Source organism: Mustela erminea, chromosome 6 (genome assembly GCF_009829155.1).
Source record: "Mustela erminea isolate mMusErm1 chromosome 6, mMusErm1.Pri, whole genome shotgun sequence".
Taxonomy (NCBI): domain Eukaryota; kingdom Metazoa; phylum Chordata; class Mammalia; order Carnivora; family Mustelidae; genus Mustela; species Mustela erminea.
This window is the reverse complement of record NC_045619.1, coordinates 102,039,683-102,055,635: the sequence shown is the minus strand read 5'-3', so window position 1 is coordinate 102,055,635 and position 15,953 is coordinate 102,039,683. Positions and strand designations below refer to the sequence as shown.

At 53.0% G+C, this 15,953-nt stretch overlaps 1 protein-coding gene across 1 annotated transcript; it reads right to left on the bottom strand.

Annotated features, from left to right (window-relative positions):
• Window positions 1–70: 70 nt before the first annotated feature.
• Window positions 71–12,893, bottom strand: TNFRSF1A (TNF receptor superfamily member 1A). The gene is given in 14 exon segments (XM_032349030.1): window positions 71–768; window positions 771–985; window positions 1,108–1,297; window positions 1,299–1,342; window positions 1,345–1,420; window positions 1,602–1,672; window positions 1,951–2,046; window positions 2,173–2,246; window positions 4,006–4,084; window positions 4,330–4,479; window positions 4,655–4,783; window positions 5,037–5,087; window positions 5,090–5,189; window positions 12,390–12,893. Coding segments are annotated over 14 exon segments (1,416 nt in total). The 5' UTR covers window positions 12,429–12,893; the 3' UTR covers window positions 71–666.
• Between the last annotated feature and the right edge of the window lie 3,060 nt (window positions 12,894–15,953).

The following is a 15,953-nucleotide window of genomic DNA, read 5'->3' as shown; positions in this document are numbered from 1 at the left end:
CCCCCACCCCACATCAGGAGCGGGTCTCTGCCTCAGCCTCCCACACCCACCACTCAGAAGGACTATCCCCTCCAGGAGCAAAGCTTTAATTCCAGAGTTTTAGTGTATTTACAAAAGTCCACAGTTCTAGCAGGCAGCCCTATTGTTCTGTGCTCTGTGCTCACGCCTGCCTTCTGATGGTCAGCTCACTCTTTGCTTGTGCAGGCAGGGGGCAGAGGGGTGCCCAGTTTCTATTAGTGTAACATAACTGATACAAAGATTGCTTATCTACTGTGAAAAAGGCCCAGGGACCAACTAGAGGCCCCTAAGCTGCCTTGCTTGGTTCTTCAAACCCAAAATAGGCGGTGAGGCGAGGCACCCCATCTCTGCAGCCACAAGCTTGGGCTCCTGGCACACTCAGCCTCTCTCAGGATCACACACACACACACAAACACACACCTGTCTCATACACAAGGCTGAGCCCCTGGCAGTGCTCCGGCAGCTGAGATAATCTATGTACACTTGGAGAGTAGCACCAAGTAGGTGGCTGACAGCCATGCTGGCCCTTCCAAGGCCCTCGTCCAGAAAAAGGGTCCGAAGGGCATCCAGCACTGTCCTTCCGGCCCCCCAGCCCACGCGAGGGGGCGGTGGTCCTAAGGGCAGCCCCTCCCGGGGAGGGGCGTGGCCTCACCGCAGGAGGCGGGGCGCCGGCGAGAGAGAGGGTGGGGCACGCAGCGCCTCCTCGATGTCCTCCAGGCAGCCCAGCAGGTCCATGTCGCGGAGCACAGCGGGCCCAGCAGCTCCAGCGTGGCCTCGCGCCGCGGCGTGCGCCGCCGCCAGGCCGCCAGCATGCTGTAGTGGGCCTCCCGCAGGCAGCGCCCGTTCTGCAGCTCCAGCCGCTCGATCTCGTGCTCGTTCAGCCCCAGCCGGCGCACAAACTCCTTCCAGCGCGACGGGGGCACGCCGTCCACCACGGCATACAGCGTCGCCGGGTCCGCGGGGTCGGCTGCGGGGAAGCAGGCGGTGAGCCTCCCACAGGCCGGCGCCCGCGGCCGCCCCGCCCGCCTCCGCCCCCCCCTCCGCGCACGCGCACTCTAGGAGCCCCGCCTGCTGCGGCTGGGAACTCACCTTCTGCGCGCTGAATGTGGGTTCTGTCCTCCCACTTCTGAACTGGGGTGGGAATTGGGGTGGAGGCTGGAGCCGCGGAAAGCATGGGGCCAGCCTCCTGGTAGGGTGGGGCCATCTCTCCAGCGTCTGACGGAGCCCTTAACTTAGACCAGTCACGTGGGGTGAAGACGGGACCTGGGGTGAAGGTGGGGGTTGGGGATGGGACTGAAGCCCGGGATGGGACTGAAGCCCGTGGTGGACTGAAGCCCGTGGTGGGACTGAAGCTCGTGGTGGGACTGAAACCTGGAACCGAGGCCAGGGTCTCAGGCTCCCCCTAAAAGAGAGAAGGCACAGCATTAACAAAGGAGAGGAAAAACAGCCCTAACCCTCTTTACTCTTGAAGGGGGCTGGGATTAGAGGGAGTTAGGGGTGGGGTGGGGGGGTTCATTTGGGTACCACAGGATTATTATGGAAAATCAGGGAAGGTTGGGGGTAGGTTCCTAGTTTCATCTTACCTCCTTTGTAGGTGTCGATTTCCCACAAACTGAGAAAAAAGAAACAAAGCGTCACAAATTTCACTTCCTCTCTCAGCCCTGGCGCCCATACTGGGGCTGGCCATGGGGACTTGTGGTGACATGCTTCAGGGCTAAAGTGGCCCCAGGGACAAGAGAACTATTGATGCAATGTGACCTTTCACAAGCCATCGGAGCTGTCTCCTGCCGACAAGGTTCTCAGCAGCAAACTAAGGGGACACTCCTCATACCCCTCCAAGTTGGTCCGTCTTGCCCATTCACCCTCCTCCCACATCCCTGCCAGCATGCTTTCCCCTCCCAAAGGCCCCACTCACTCACCAGTGGAGAAGACCTGGGCATCTGCCGTTGTAGCGGCACATTAAAACAACGGAGAAGGATAAAACACAAATGCCAAAGAAGATCACCAGGGGCAACAGCACTGTGGTACCTGGAGACAAGGCAGGCTGTGGTCAGAGGAGGAGGCAACAGGAGGCAGCAGGGCTGGCTGGGTGGGTGCAAGATCAAGGATTAGGACAGGGCAGGTGAGCATGGGAACAGGGTGATCTGTCCTCACCTGGGTCCTGAGGGACCGTAACCTTTTCCACAGGGAGTAGACACAACTTTTTGCACTCTGTGTTTTCCTTACAGCTAAAGAAGAAATAGCACAGGTAAATAGGGTTCCTTCCATAAGAGGAAGAAGGTGGGGGGAGGGGGATCCAGTGTTGCAAATCCTTTGCTTTATGATTATTTTAGCTCTCTCTTGATATAATGGAAAATGAAACCTCTGCTGGGAATTAAACTGCTCCTGATGGAGAGGAATGAAACCCAATTAATCACAAAATAATTAAATTTTAGAACTGATCTCCAAGAGGCTGTGTAGAAAAAAGTTAAAAGCAGTGAGAGGCGGGTTAGGAATTGCAGCCCATTCATTGGCTAGCAGTGTGACTCCAAGCAAGCCATTTAACCAGTAAGCTTCAGTTTGCTCATCTGTAAAATAAGGCTCTTGCCCACCTGCCAGAATTGAGGAGTTAAGTGAGATCTGTCTGCCTGACATATAGTAAGTGCTCAGTAAATGGTAACATTTACATTGAGAATGATGAGAATCCCCTGGTAAAGAGAGACTGGAGAGCTTTTTCTTGAAATAAACAATCCCTGACTTTGGGAGAGGGATCAAGCAAGCATGTGAAAAGTTTTAAAATACATATTGTTGGGGGCAGCCAGAGAGTACTCTCGAACAAGCATATCTTTCCCTGTTGGGAGCATGGAGTGATAAGAACTCCATGGAGGGCTAAAAGGAGTTCAGGGGAAGGTGAATTCTCAGCAGGAATCTGAAAGCAGGAAGAGGCACTTTTACCACCTCACAAGCTCCTGGTGAGAACCTCATGGAATGAGTGTGAAAGCTCTCTGAAGCAGCAAAGCAGACTCAGTAGGAAAACAAAACAAGGGGTGCCTGGATGGCTCAGTGAGTTAAAGTCTCTGCCTTCAGCTCAGGTCATGATCCCAGGGTCCTAGGATCGAGCCCCGCATTGGGCTCTCTGCTCAGCAGGGAACCTGCTTCCCACCCCGCCTCTGCCTGCCTCTCTGCCTACTTGTGATCTCTGTCAAATGGATAAATAAGATCTTTAAAAAAAAAAAAAGAAGAAAGAAAACAAATAGTTCAGTATCAGACACTTTGTAGCTCTATAACCGTCCAAGTGAATGTCATCAGCCTTACTTTGAAGGTGAGTAAACTAAAACCCTGAGATGTTAAGTAACTTGCCCAAGGTCAAACAGCCTAAGTGGCTTGACTGATATTTAAACCCAGATCAACTGAACTTTAGAACCCTGAGTTCCTTCTTTGCAAGCAAGTGTTTAAGACTAGGCTCCGTGGAGCCAAAAGAGGTAAGGAGGCCTGAACAGAGACTGGGGAAGAAATACTATATTGCAGCAAAGTTGCCATCAGTGATAAGAAGCACCATCACTTACTACACCCACACACACACACACACACACACACACACACACACACAGCTGCCAGTTAAACCATAATACCTCTCAATTATTAGATGAAGCCTGATTTCAGAGATGTGAAAATGCATGTCCTAGAATCAATGAACTGTAGTAGATCCTGTCACCCCAAAATCCAAATGTCTGAATTAAAAGAACTGCAAGGCTGTGAAGTATGAGCCTCCATTCCCAAAGACTCCTTCAGATTTTAGGAGCAAGTCCCCAGGGGGTGGGGAGAAGGAGTAGCAGGAAGGACTGTCTGGTGTACGACACGAAGTGACAGCCACTCAGCCAGTAAGAGCCAGAGCATCTTGGGGTGTCTCCCTTGCCCTGCTGCTGGCTCTCACCTGCAGCCACCCCATCCTACCCCAAACCCCCTCCCCACCCAATCCAGTGCCCAGCAGCTGACAGAGATACTTACTGAACACAAGGTATGCATTCATTGACTCTTAGAAAGAAACCCGCGTGACAGGTGCACACTGTGTTCTGTTTCTCTGTGCCTGTAGGGGGAGATGCAGCACAGCTAGGGGAGGGCCCCCCTGAAACCCCAAGGATCACAGGGAAAACCAAAAGGGGCAGGGGGGTAGATGGCCAGAGTGTAGGTGGTCCCACAGACTTCGGGAGTGGGAAGGAATGAAAGTGTTGTGTGGAGGGGGCGGCACAGAGGCAGAGAGCTTCCTCCTGAGCCTGAGCTGGGACCACCCTGAGGCAGGGGGGAGACTGGGGTTGGGAGAGACATGCTCACAGGAGATGTGCACTGTGCCATTGAGACAGAGGCTGCAGTTCATGCACTCGAAAAGGGTTGCACTCCAATAACGCCGGTACTGGTTCTCCCGGCAGCCGCACACAGTGTCCTGGGACACAGTGCAAGGAGAAATCTCCACCTGGTTCATTTCTGGAGAGGGGAGGAGATGGAGTGTGAGCCCCTGCCCCACAACAGTGTGTGTCTTTCTCTGTACACGTCCCCACCCACGAGCAGAGATGTCTGCCCTTGCACATAGGCGTAGGCACTGCTCTAACCTAGCTACCTGACACTCTGTTCAGAGCCCTTGCTGCCTCCTAAGACTCACCTTTCCGGCATTTGGAGCAACTGAGGCACTGTGTGAGGTGGTTCTCCGAAGCTGTAAAGGTGCCGTTTTCACATTCCCTGCAGTCTGTGTCCAGCCCCAGGCCGGGACAGTCCTTGTACAGGTAGGTCCCTGTGATGGAGTAGCAGGGTTAGGTAACAGCGAGAGCTCAAGGAAGGAACCCCCGCTAGAGAGAACAGCCAGGATCCCCCACCCCCACCCCAAGTGTCTAAGAGAGGAAAGAAGGGACAAAATCCCAGCCCAGGAGAAGCAGCAAAGTCAGGAGACTGGAGGTAAGGTTCCAGGTTCTAGAACCTCTGGAAAAGGCAAAGGAAGAAGCAGGACCCCATTACTGAGCAGGTTCGCTGTTACCACTTTCTCCTACCTTTGTGGCACTTCGTACAGCAAATGGAATTATCTTGAGGGTGAATATATTTCCTTGGGGACACGGAATAGCTCTCTTCTCCCGGTTCCTGACGTGAGGGACCAGTGCCATAACCCTTAAGGGGTGTATTTCCACCAACAGAGCCAAGAGCACCTGGGGAAGAGTCAGACAGAGGAGACCCCATCAGGAGAGGGTGGATGGGAGCCTTGGAGGTAGCAAGTCAAAGCCTTCCCAGCACAAGTCCCTTCTCAGTGGAACATTCTCCCTAGGCCACTCCTGCTCACTCCATGTTCTTCCTCTAAGCTCAGACAGGTGGCCCCATGTGATCCAGTGCTTAATTCTTCCCTCGTTGTTCTGTGGACTAATTTTTGTCCTTCCAGGTCAAGGCTAATGGACCCCAGGCCTGAGCTCTATTTTATCCTTCTTTTTTCATAGCAGCTAATAGTGCTGGACACAGGGCAGGTGTTTAAGGAAGGGTGGTGGTGGTGGTGGTGGTGGTGGTTGTTGTTTTGATTGGGAACTTGCAAGTGACTTCAGTTATGGCCCTTCCTTCCAACAAGGAGCCCTAAGAACTGGGGTGACGTTTCTCCATCAGGACGCTATGATCACAGTGTATTCGCCTTGTGAACATTCACAGAGGTGAACAGTTAGGTAGGATCTGTGCACATTCCTGGATTGTGTTCTATCGGCAAAAATGTTTTTTATAAAATCAGATTGGCGTGGAAGTAAGTGATGTTTCTGTGGGCACCATTCCTGGGGAGTGGGCAGAAGCAAAAGGAAGAATTTCTTTATACATCTCTACCAGAACCTCACTTAGGAGGGTGCCTGGGTGGTTCAGTGGGTTAAGCCTCTGCCTTCGGCTCAGGTCATGATCTCAGGCTCTCTGCTCAGCAGGGAGCCTGCTTCCCCCTCTGCCTATTTGTAACCTCTCTCTGTCAAATAAATTTTTTAAATCTTTAAAAAAAAAAAGAAAAAAGAACCTCACTTAGGATTTTGCCCTGGGCCTCCAGGCCATATCCCCTTCCACCACTAATCTGCAGAGGCCCAGGCTAGCCAGGGCAAATGGGGAGGGGAGTAAAAGGGAAAGTTCTCGGTCAGGAACGGGGTAGGTGACTGATGAAGTTTAGGAGAGGACAAAGGCATGTAGGTTCCACGAGGCTGGAGCTGGCCAGAAGCGGGTGGTCAGGCTCAAAGGACCATCAAGTCTAGAGCTGAGGGTGGATGTGGGAGTCCTGAAGCCCTCTGCACACCAGGGCATTCTGGGAGGCATGTTCACAGTCTTGCGCGAGCGCACGACAACCGAATCACCTGCTCTGTTCTGACCTCAGAGCCAGGGACAGCAAAGCCAGGAGTGGGGGTCGAGCTCCAACCTAGACTTTGTCCCTTGATCTCCGCTCAGCCTCTTTCTGACTCTCCCTGGGCCTGGATTTGTTTTTCCCTCTGTATACATACTTTATGTCAAGATAAGAGGATGTCCTCAAACTGTGTTTAACAGCAACAGGCTAATAATCAGATCATGGAAACCCCCATCTGGGACAGGAGGGCTCGGCAGCCCACGGCCTGGGCAGGCAGGCAGGTTGGCAGGTAGGGAGGTCATGCTCTGAGGCACCCTCTGGGGGACGCTGCAGCCTGGAAGCTGGAGGCTCAGCCAAGAACAGAAACCTGTGCAACAGGGCAGCAAGGGCTGTTGCGAGGGCAGCACCCTCCTTGGCCCACTCCGGAACTGTCATCTCCCCTGAACAAGATTGGGGCATTCAGGGCAACAGGAAGAGTTTGGGGTGGTTATGGGAAGAACTTCCCAATCCTGAAAGTGTGGTTCCTTTCCCTGAAGAAGAGCTCTCAGCGCCTAAGGTTACTGGCACTTAAAATTCCATGGGAGCCCGCCCACCCCTCCAGCCCCAGAAGCACAGCCAAGCAGCAGAGACAGAGTCAGGGAGAAAAACTAGGGGCTCCAGTTCTGGGACAGCCTTGGTGGGGAGCTTTTCGGGGACCACTGGCATGTGAGGTATAAGCTTCCCAGGAATGGGAGCGAGGGAGGGAGACATTAGGCTTTGTGAAGCCTAGTGTCTCCTTCCCTCTCCAGCACTTTGGGGGTTAAGTCAGATCCGGGAAAGGGAAATCTTTTCCCAGCAGCTCCGCCCAGTGACTCAGGCCAGGGAGGGAGGGCATCTAGGGGAAGGGAGAGAGAACTAGCAGCTTCCCCAGCTCCTCAAGGGTCATGAGTCAGCACAAAGACGGAGGGACTGGCCAGCCATTAAGACCCCATGTGAGCCCTTCATCCTGTGGGCCAGGCTCTCCCTCCAATCCCCACTCGGAGTACACTTCCTCCCCCTCCCTTTCCCTCTCAAAAGAGCCAGGCAAAGGACCCCTGTCCCACTTGGGCCACGTATTTCGGGAAATGGCTCCCTCTCCCATTCCATCCCAAAGGGAAGTCTCCTCAACCCCTGGCTTCCTCCCATCGGGGTCACTACCCACCCCTCCCTGAGGGGCCTCTCAGCTCCATCCCGCCCCTCAGCATCCTTCCTTTAGACCAGGTCCCGCCTGGCTCCTCCTCCCCATTCGACCAGTCCCCAACCGACAGGCCCTATGCCTGGGTTCTCACAGGAGCCCCCTGACACTCCCCAGCTGCAAAAGAAAGCAAACCAAGGCTGCCCTCCCACCCGGGGTTCACTGCATTCCCACAGCCTGGCTGGTTCTGGCCAGTGGGATTGGGGTTGGGGACTTCCCTGGGGTCCCCAAACAACCCTTAGGAAATGAGGCCAGTTCTGAGTCTCCACAGCCCTCTCCCCTGCCCCAGAAGTCCACTGGCAGCTGAGGAAACATTCCAGAACCCTGAACACCCACGTCCAGGAGTGAGGAAGCAGGTGAGAAGAGATGGAAGAGGGCCAGCCCTATTTCCCAGGTCTCTATAGCCTCCACAATGCCCCAGCCAGCCCTCTCTGACCCCTAGTAGCCAGAGCCTCAGGCATGGGCTGGCTTCAAGGAGCAGGTCCTCAGTCGCTGTACCCTGCAGCTAAATTAGGAGGTAAGCAAGCTCTGAGCCCCAAGACCCTAGCCAGCCTGCACCTGTCACCAGGAGCAGGGGAAAGGCAGGAAGCTGGGAGGTGCCTGTGTAGAGCCAGTTGAGGGGGTGGCCCAGCACCCCTCAGACTCCCCAACAACTTCCGCCTGGGGAGACTTTAAAGTGTGACTTCCTGTGCTGGGGCTGCAAAGGGGGCGGAGAAGCCCCAGGAGAAACCCAGAGAGCGCGAGGGACCCTGTGGTCTAACCCTGGCCCAGCACCTCCGGACCTTAGCTAGGCCCTTCCCCTGCATTAATTTGTTCATTAAATTAAAATGCGTTTGTTCTTGGAATGTCAAAATTTCTGGGGAGGTTTTATGACAGCTTCTCCTCCAAGAGCTCAGTTGCAATCCCACCTCCTTCTCCTGAAGCCCCCCATTAATCCCACTTCCCCCGCTCAAGCTCATTAGATGCTCAGCCCCCTGTGATCTTCAATACCGCGAATTAACAATATCTACTTTTGGCTCTTGTTATAATTATCCTGGGGAGTCGATATGATCTCCCCAAACAGACCATAAACTCTATGAGATGAACGATCAGAGAGAGCGTGTGGTCAGAGATAGCATCTTATCCTCCTGGGTATCTCCTCAGCTCCCAAAATGACAGGAGCAAAGTAAATAATGATGGGTTGGCCAGACTAACAACTCATCTGTGCTCCCCTCCAGCTGAAGCCACTGCTTTCCAGAGAGGGAAGGAGAGAGTCAGTGCCCCTTGTAAGAACAGACCTGCCTCCGGGGGAGAGTTTTCAAACCATGCCCCGTCCTTCCCACACACATGCGCACCCACCCTCACACTCCCCCACCAGAGAGTCTGACAAGTGCTCCTCTCCTAAGCATCACTGGTGACTGAAGGCAGCCCATACAAACGACAGGAAGGCAGCAAAGGGTTTGAGAAGCCCCGCTCTAGCCTGTTAGTTGCATACTTCATCTGGCTATTCCCGAACCCTTAAGGTGCCCCATACTCAATGGAACCATCTCCTGGGCTAGAAATGTCACACAACATACTTCTCAGCACCAGTGCCGAAAGCTCTGCGGCCCTTCTCTCCTCGAGCGCCCTGCCCACCGCACCTCCCCACCCAGTCCCGATCCATTGGGTCTGCCGGTTCATCTTGCTAGTCCTCCTTCTGTGATCTCTCAGTCCTGCCATACCCACGGGTTGCCTCACACTTGGATTATTGCAACTGTCTTCCCGCTGACTGCTCCGATCCATCCTACACACTCGTCTGTGTTCACGCTTCAGCTTGTACTTCTCCAGAGCCTGACCTGGAACATCATGTCCACAGGTCCCTCCTTCCCTGAATGAGCACTTGCAGGGGTCCATTGCTGCTATTCTGAACATTCTCAGAAGCCATGGGCCCTCAGAGAACTGTTTCTGAATGAATGAAAGAATGAACGAATGAATGAATGGATTCCTCTACCTCGGACCCCACTCAAGATTCTCTCTTCATTTCCTCCCCCAATCCCTCCAATTTTCTCATTCTCATTTCTTCTTGTTCTTCAACCTGCTCCTTCCACTCCAGCCAAGGGGTCCTTCCACCCCTACCTACTCCCAACACAAAATCCCACCTCTCCCTCCCCCCACTCCCCAAACCAGTCTCCCTTCTTTCCAGCCACCCTGCCAGCCACTGACTTCAAATCTCAGCCCCAAAACCACTTTTCTGTGAGGTTTTCCCTTCCTCATTCCATCTGACCCATGCCTGTTCCTTGATTCATGCCACAAAGAGTTAGGGAGCACCACTGCTCATGCGTCCCATTCTCTGCTGGGTCAGAGACAGCAGTCTAGGCAGAAGGTGCTCCTGGAGCATCACCAGAGTGGAGACAGCTGGGACCAGAGTGGAGACAGCTGAGTGATGCTCATTCCCTTCCCTGGTTGTGCCTCCCATTTCCCCATCAGTGTTTTAGGACACCACACCAAAACGCTTTTGTGGGTATTTTCCCCCTAGACTGTGCTGAAATGATTTTTTGGCTGTAAGCTGTCTTGGGTCCCAGACTATAAACTCCTTGAGAACAGCAAAATCCTACAGGCTTTGTCTCAGTCTCTCCAGTCTTCTTCCCCACTATCCCCCCACACAAGCCTAACTCCAGTGCTCAGTATTGCCCACTGAATGGCCAGCAACTGAAAAGCTCGGACAGACCTCCATACCTTCCGTTTTCCTTCCAGCTCCAGGCTGAGCTTGGGTCGCCCACCATCTCCACCCCAGCCCCAGGCACTTTCCTTTATCTGTTGAGACTACCCTTACCTTCTGTTTTCTAAACACAGTAGCCACCAAACAATACTACTAACTGGAACAAGACAAATCTAAGTGCTTTCCACTTGCTATACCTTATTCCTCTACTAGAATGTAGACTCCATGGGGACAGAGATTTTGTTCACTGCTGTCATCCCAGCACTTAAAATAATGTCTCATACAGACCCAGCACTTGATAAGTTGAATACTTAACCCACAGTTGATCTTGAACAACACATTAGTTAGGAGCACGGGGCAACACCCCTCCCTTAATGAAAAATCCATGTATAACTTTTGACTCCCCCAAAACTTAACAACTCATAGCCTACCTTTGACTGGAAGCCAAACCAAGGGCGGAAACAATTGATTAACACACATTTTGTATGTTCTGTGTTTATGCCATATTTTTACCATCAAGTAGGTTAGGGAAATGAAAATGTCATTAAGAAAATCATAAACAGAAAATACATTTACAGTTCTGTAGTTAATGGGGAAAATCTGCACATAAGTGGACCCGTGTGGTTCAAACCCCTGTTGTTCAAGGGTCAACTTTGTATCAATCTACTTAATCTTCAGAACGACATTTGGAGGTAGTGTTTATTACATACGTTTTAGATATAAAGAAACTAGGACATGGAAGGTTCTGTAGCCTGCCCAAAGTTCAGGCAACTGGTCAGTGAGGGAGCCAGGATTTAAATCCAAGTGACCTACCCCTTAAGAGAGAACGGAAGTAAGACCAGGCAGCTAGAGGGGGGCGGAGGGAGCCTGGGAGAAGGACAACCTTGAGAGAAGTCAAGAGACTTCTTGACTTCTTTGTGACTGGGGAGACAGGAGGTGGGAGAGTGAGAAGAAGAGTGAGGCCCAAATGGAGAGAGGTGCTGACTGGGGGGATCAGGGTCTAGAAATGTGGACTCCAAACAGAGGAGAGGGAGGAACCAAAGAGAAACGTTTCAAAAAAGGAGACTCTCATGGGGAAACCGATAGAAAAGATAGGAATGCTTAGGAGAGACAGGACAAGACCCAGAGAAGACGGGAGGAGAGGAGAGTGGGGAGGATCTGGGCTAGGGAAGGGCAGAGACATAGAAGAAACCAGCCAGCACACGCCAGGAAAATCCACGCCAGCAGGTGGGAGAGAGGTGCTTGGAGTATGACACAGGATGACTCCGGGACAGGCAGGGAGATCAAGGATACACTGAAATGAGGCTGAGGCACAAGAAAGGGACATTTTCCAGTGACGAAAACAACTTTCTACTAACTTCCCCAAACCGCGCTGTAAAAGAAGAAACCAAGAGACTGTTGTTTAGGCCTGTGGGCAGGGGGCCGGAAGGCGGGCACAGGGACAGAACTGGACCAGGTGGAGGTGAGGCTAGTTGTCCAATAGAGGCCACCCATCTAGAAGCTGAGCCAGAGGCAGGGGGTGCAGAATGCCTCCAGGTGGGCGTCCTGGCCCTGGGAAGTGCACTGGGGACACGCTCTGGGTGGTTGCCCTACCCCTGTCCAGTTCCCACACTACTCCCAAATATGCCCCTCCACACAGGCAAAAACACATAGCATCCCAAACTTACCCACCAACCCATAGCCGTTCCCAGACTCAGTTTCCCCCTTTACTAGCATCGAACTCCTACCCTCTGCCAGGGTTTACTCAGCCCGGGCCCAAGCGCATCCCACCTCCCTGCCCCCGCACAGGATCCACCCCCCACACACACCCGCTGGCCAGCTGACCAGAGGACAGAACTCTGAATCATGGGGACTCCCTTCTTCCATTTCTTTCCTTACTCTTTGGAATCTGCCCCATCCTCGGGGATCACCTGCCCCCACATTCCCGGCCACCTCCTAGCCCCAGCAAACTTCCTTGGTTGTCCTCAGGTTCCCTTTCACTGTCCCCCTGGCCTCCGACTAGCGCCGGCGGCCCGAATGAGGAACCCGAACTTCTGGCCGCGTTTGAAGTGGGGCCACGCTGGCCCGAGGCCGGGGGCCGGGACGAGGGCCCACTGGGGCGAGGCGGCGTCCTCCCCTTCTCTCCCCACCCCTCCCCCAGCCCACTCGGCCCTTGTCCCAGGGCTCACCAGTGGCAGCAGCAGGCCAGGCACGGTGGGGAGGCCCATGACCGGCCAGCGGTGGCCTCTTACTCCCCCATCAGGGCTCAGGCAGTGGTGGCGGCGGCGGCGGCGGAGTCCGGGATGTGCGGGCCCGCCGGGTCCCAAGAGCAGCCCGGGCCGCGGGCAGGGGAGCTGAGGTGGAGACTGGAGTGAGGATCACGGCTCAGTCCCGGGCCGGGATCTCCAACCCCAAAGTCCGGAGCTGGAGCCCGAGTCCTGAGAACTGGAAGAAAATTAAAGCAGAAAGGAGCGAGGAGGTGGGAGGGAAGGGAGAGAGCGGCAGATAGGGTGTTGCAACTGCGGGACAGGAAGAGCCTGGGGGAGGAGAAGGGAGGAGGCGGGAGGAGGGGGCGAAGGGCTGTAACCCTTTGGAGCTCAGTCAGAGGCGCCCGAGTCCCGGATCTAGCGGCCCTCTGGCCCCCAACCCACCAATCCGACCCCTCCCGAGCCAACACCAAGGGACCCTAAGCTCCGCCCTCCTCATTCACCCGGTCACCGACCTTTCCCACGTGAACACCGACTCAGGGCTTTGGAGTCGCAGTCACTGGGTTCCAGCTCAGGAGGCTCTACTTTTGAGCTCGGTGGTCCTGGACCAGCAAACTATGCTCTGTGAGTCTGTCTTCCAATTTGCCATGTGGAGAGAACCTAGCTCAGGGGGTAGGTTGTAAGGGTTTTACTGAGACAGAACAGGTTGAGTGTCTGACCCATGACAGGTACTCAGTGTTCTTCCCTTGCCCCCCAAGTTCTCCACTGACACCCTAGTCTCCCACTTTCTTGGGTGTTTATCCCTCCAACCCAGACTCGGAGTGAACCCTCACACTAGTTTTCCATCCTGACTGGGGCCCTGACACCCTCCCCCCCTACTCTGTTCTCATCCACCCTGCCTGGCTAGGGCCCCTAGCTGCTGATCCTGGCTCCCCCACAAAAAATCGAGGGACCTGAGGCAAAACCTCCTCCGAACCTCATTTACTAAGTGAGAGTAACATTGCCTGGCCCACCTACATGGGGGAAATGATGTCATGAGGATTAATGAGATCGTATCTGTGAAAATGCTTTGGAAATTAAAGATACCTCGATCACGTTTTACCAGTACATTCTCAGTGCCCCTCTCCCAAATATTCTGATATATCAATCCTAATTGACCTTGAACATGATCTGCCACAGCCTTCTGCTTTATACGTAAGAAAACTGAGACCTGGAGTTACACATGCAGGTTCTCTGCATGCCAGCTGAAACCGGGAGCTCCAACTTCAGCCCAAGGGCCCATTTTACTATGATAGACAACATTGTCACTTTTCTATCTGTCCGCTTGAATCAGACGATACCATCCTCTGGGTGTTTCAGGCCACTCCCCTTTGTGCAGGATATCTCACAGATGAGTCCCACAACAAGGGTACAACTTTCACCCTAATAACCTCTGGGCACAATGACTTTCATAGTGCCCAGCCCAGGCACGAGGTACACCCCCCCCCCAAAAAAAAAGGGAACCGGAGAGGTCTTTGTGACTTGGAACCAGAGCTCCTGGCCCTTTCTCTCCTGGATCTACCAGCTGACCCCACCTCTTGTACTCCATCCTCCCTGGCTCTCCCTGGCCTCCCCTCTTTGATCCTGAGGGCATGGCATCTGTAGAAGGGAATGGAGCTCACATGCCTGCTACCCAGGGCTGACTTCACCCCACCCTCCAGCTTCTGAAAAAAGAAGTGTTTACCATACATTAAGCATTCAATAAGTGGTAGCAATTTTAGTAATTGTACAATTAACAGTATTCCCAATTAAGAACAACTTTTATGGGGTGCCTGGGTGGCTCAGTGGGTTAAGCCGCTGCCTTTGACTCAGGTCATGATCTCAGGGTCCTGGGATTGAGTCCCACATCGGGCTCTCTGCTCAGCGGGGAGCCTGCTTCCCTCTCTCTATCTGCCTCCCTTTCTACCTCCTTGTGATCTTTCTCTGTCAAATAAATAAATAAAATCTTTTAAAAAAATAAAAAAAATTTACAAAAAGAACAACTTTAATGTCCTGTTTTTAATGTCACGATGAATTTTTAATAGTCTGCGCCACCTGTCAACGCCATTACACATAGCCTGGCATAAAAAGAGAGTTTCTTTCATTGTTGAGGTTAAATGTGTATTTACTTTAAATTTTGAAAAATTTGGTATTAAATTGTTCAATAAAGGGTGCCTGAGTGGCTCAGTGGGTTAAGCCTCTGCCCTCAGCTCAGGTCACGATCTCAGGGTCCTGGGATCGAGCCCCGCATCAGGCTCTCTGCTCAGCAGGGAGCCTGTTCTCCCTCTCTCTCTGCCTGCTTGTGATCTCTGTCTGTCAAATAAATAAATAAAATATTTTTAAAAATAAATAAATAAAAATAAATAAATTTTCAATAAAATTCTGCCTTAAAAAGATGGTGAGAGGTGGGTGCTTGTAGGCATATGAAAGGCTAACTAGTCTCATGGAGGAGGTGAGATTGTGGACATGACCCCTCCAGAGGAAGAAGAAATAATGGTGATGGAGGGAATGGAAGAGATGGAGGAACAGGAGAGGGGTGAACTAAGGCATGATGGAATTGACTGTTAGGGCTTGTGAACTAACAGATTAAGGGAAAAGAGCACAGACCTCTCTCCCCATGCCACGTGTGTGTGTGTGTGTGTGTGTGTGTGTGTCTCACACATAACACACACACACACACACACACACACACACAGTAGCAGCAGAATGATCAAAAGGACACTGCTCCAAGTCTGGGTGACTGGGGTTCCAGCCCCAGCCCCATCACATGGCTCCATGTCTCACAGGGAGCCGGGATGTGTCATAGCAGGAGACCTCGCTGGTTCTGTAAGAATTAGAAGCTTGGGCAAGTCACTTCACCTGCCAATCAATAAGGAAAAGAAAGCAACCTGAAGACTTTCTTCTCTGACACCCATTCTGACTCCTAACCCTGGGGTCCAAGGGTCTGTACAGATAAGAGATAAACAGCTCAGGGTGGAAAGGCAGTGGGCCAGGAGAAACTCCCATTGTGGGTTGTGGGGGGAGGGGAGGAGGAGCTGATTACTCTCTTCCAGGCTTTGTCCTGCAGCCAGAGGAGAGGGTCTGGGGCCTGGGAGAGGAAAGGCCCAGAGAGCAGACAAAGACAGGCTGAACCTGAGGGTTCGAACAGAGGTTGTGACACCACCATTTTCCCCTCATCAGCTCAAGTCTAGGAAAGGGAAGTTTGAAGTCCTCACGTCAGTTCCTGTCACAACCTTTTCTACCTCTCCGTTCCTTTCACGGCCTACCCCTCCTCCAAGGTTCCCGTGGCTCCTCAGGACAGGGAAGATTGTAATTGAGAGGGGTAAGACCAAGGCAGCAGGGACTTGTCCTCGAAGATGAGGAAGAGTAACTTCCGGCTTCTGGGTCTGATGCTAGAATGGAGGAAGGAACCGGGATTCCAAAAACCGGGACTCCACTCACATCCCCATTGCTCCTTTAATACAAGCAGAAGGCTTCCTGCTGCTGCTCTCTGCAGCGATGAGAGGATAAGAATATACCAGGCTTGGA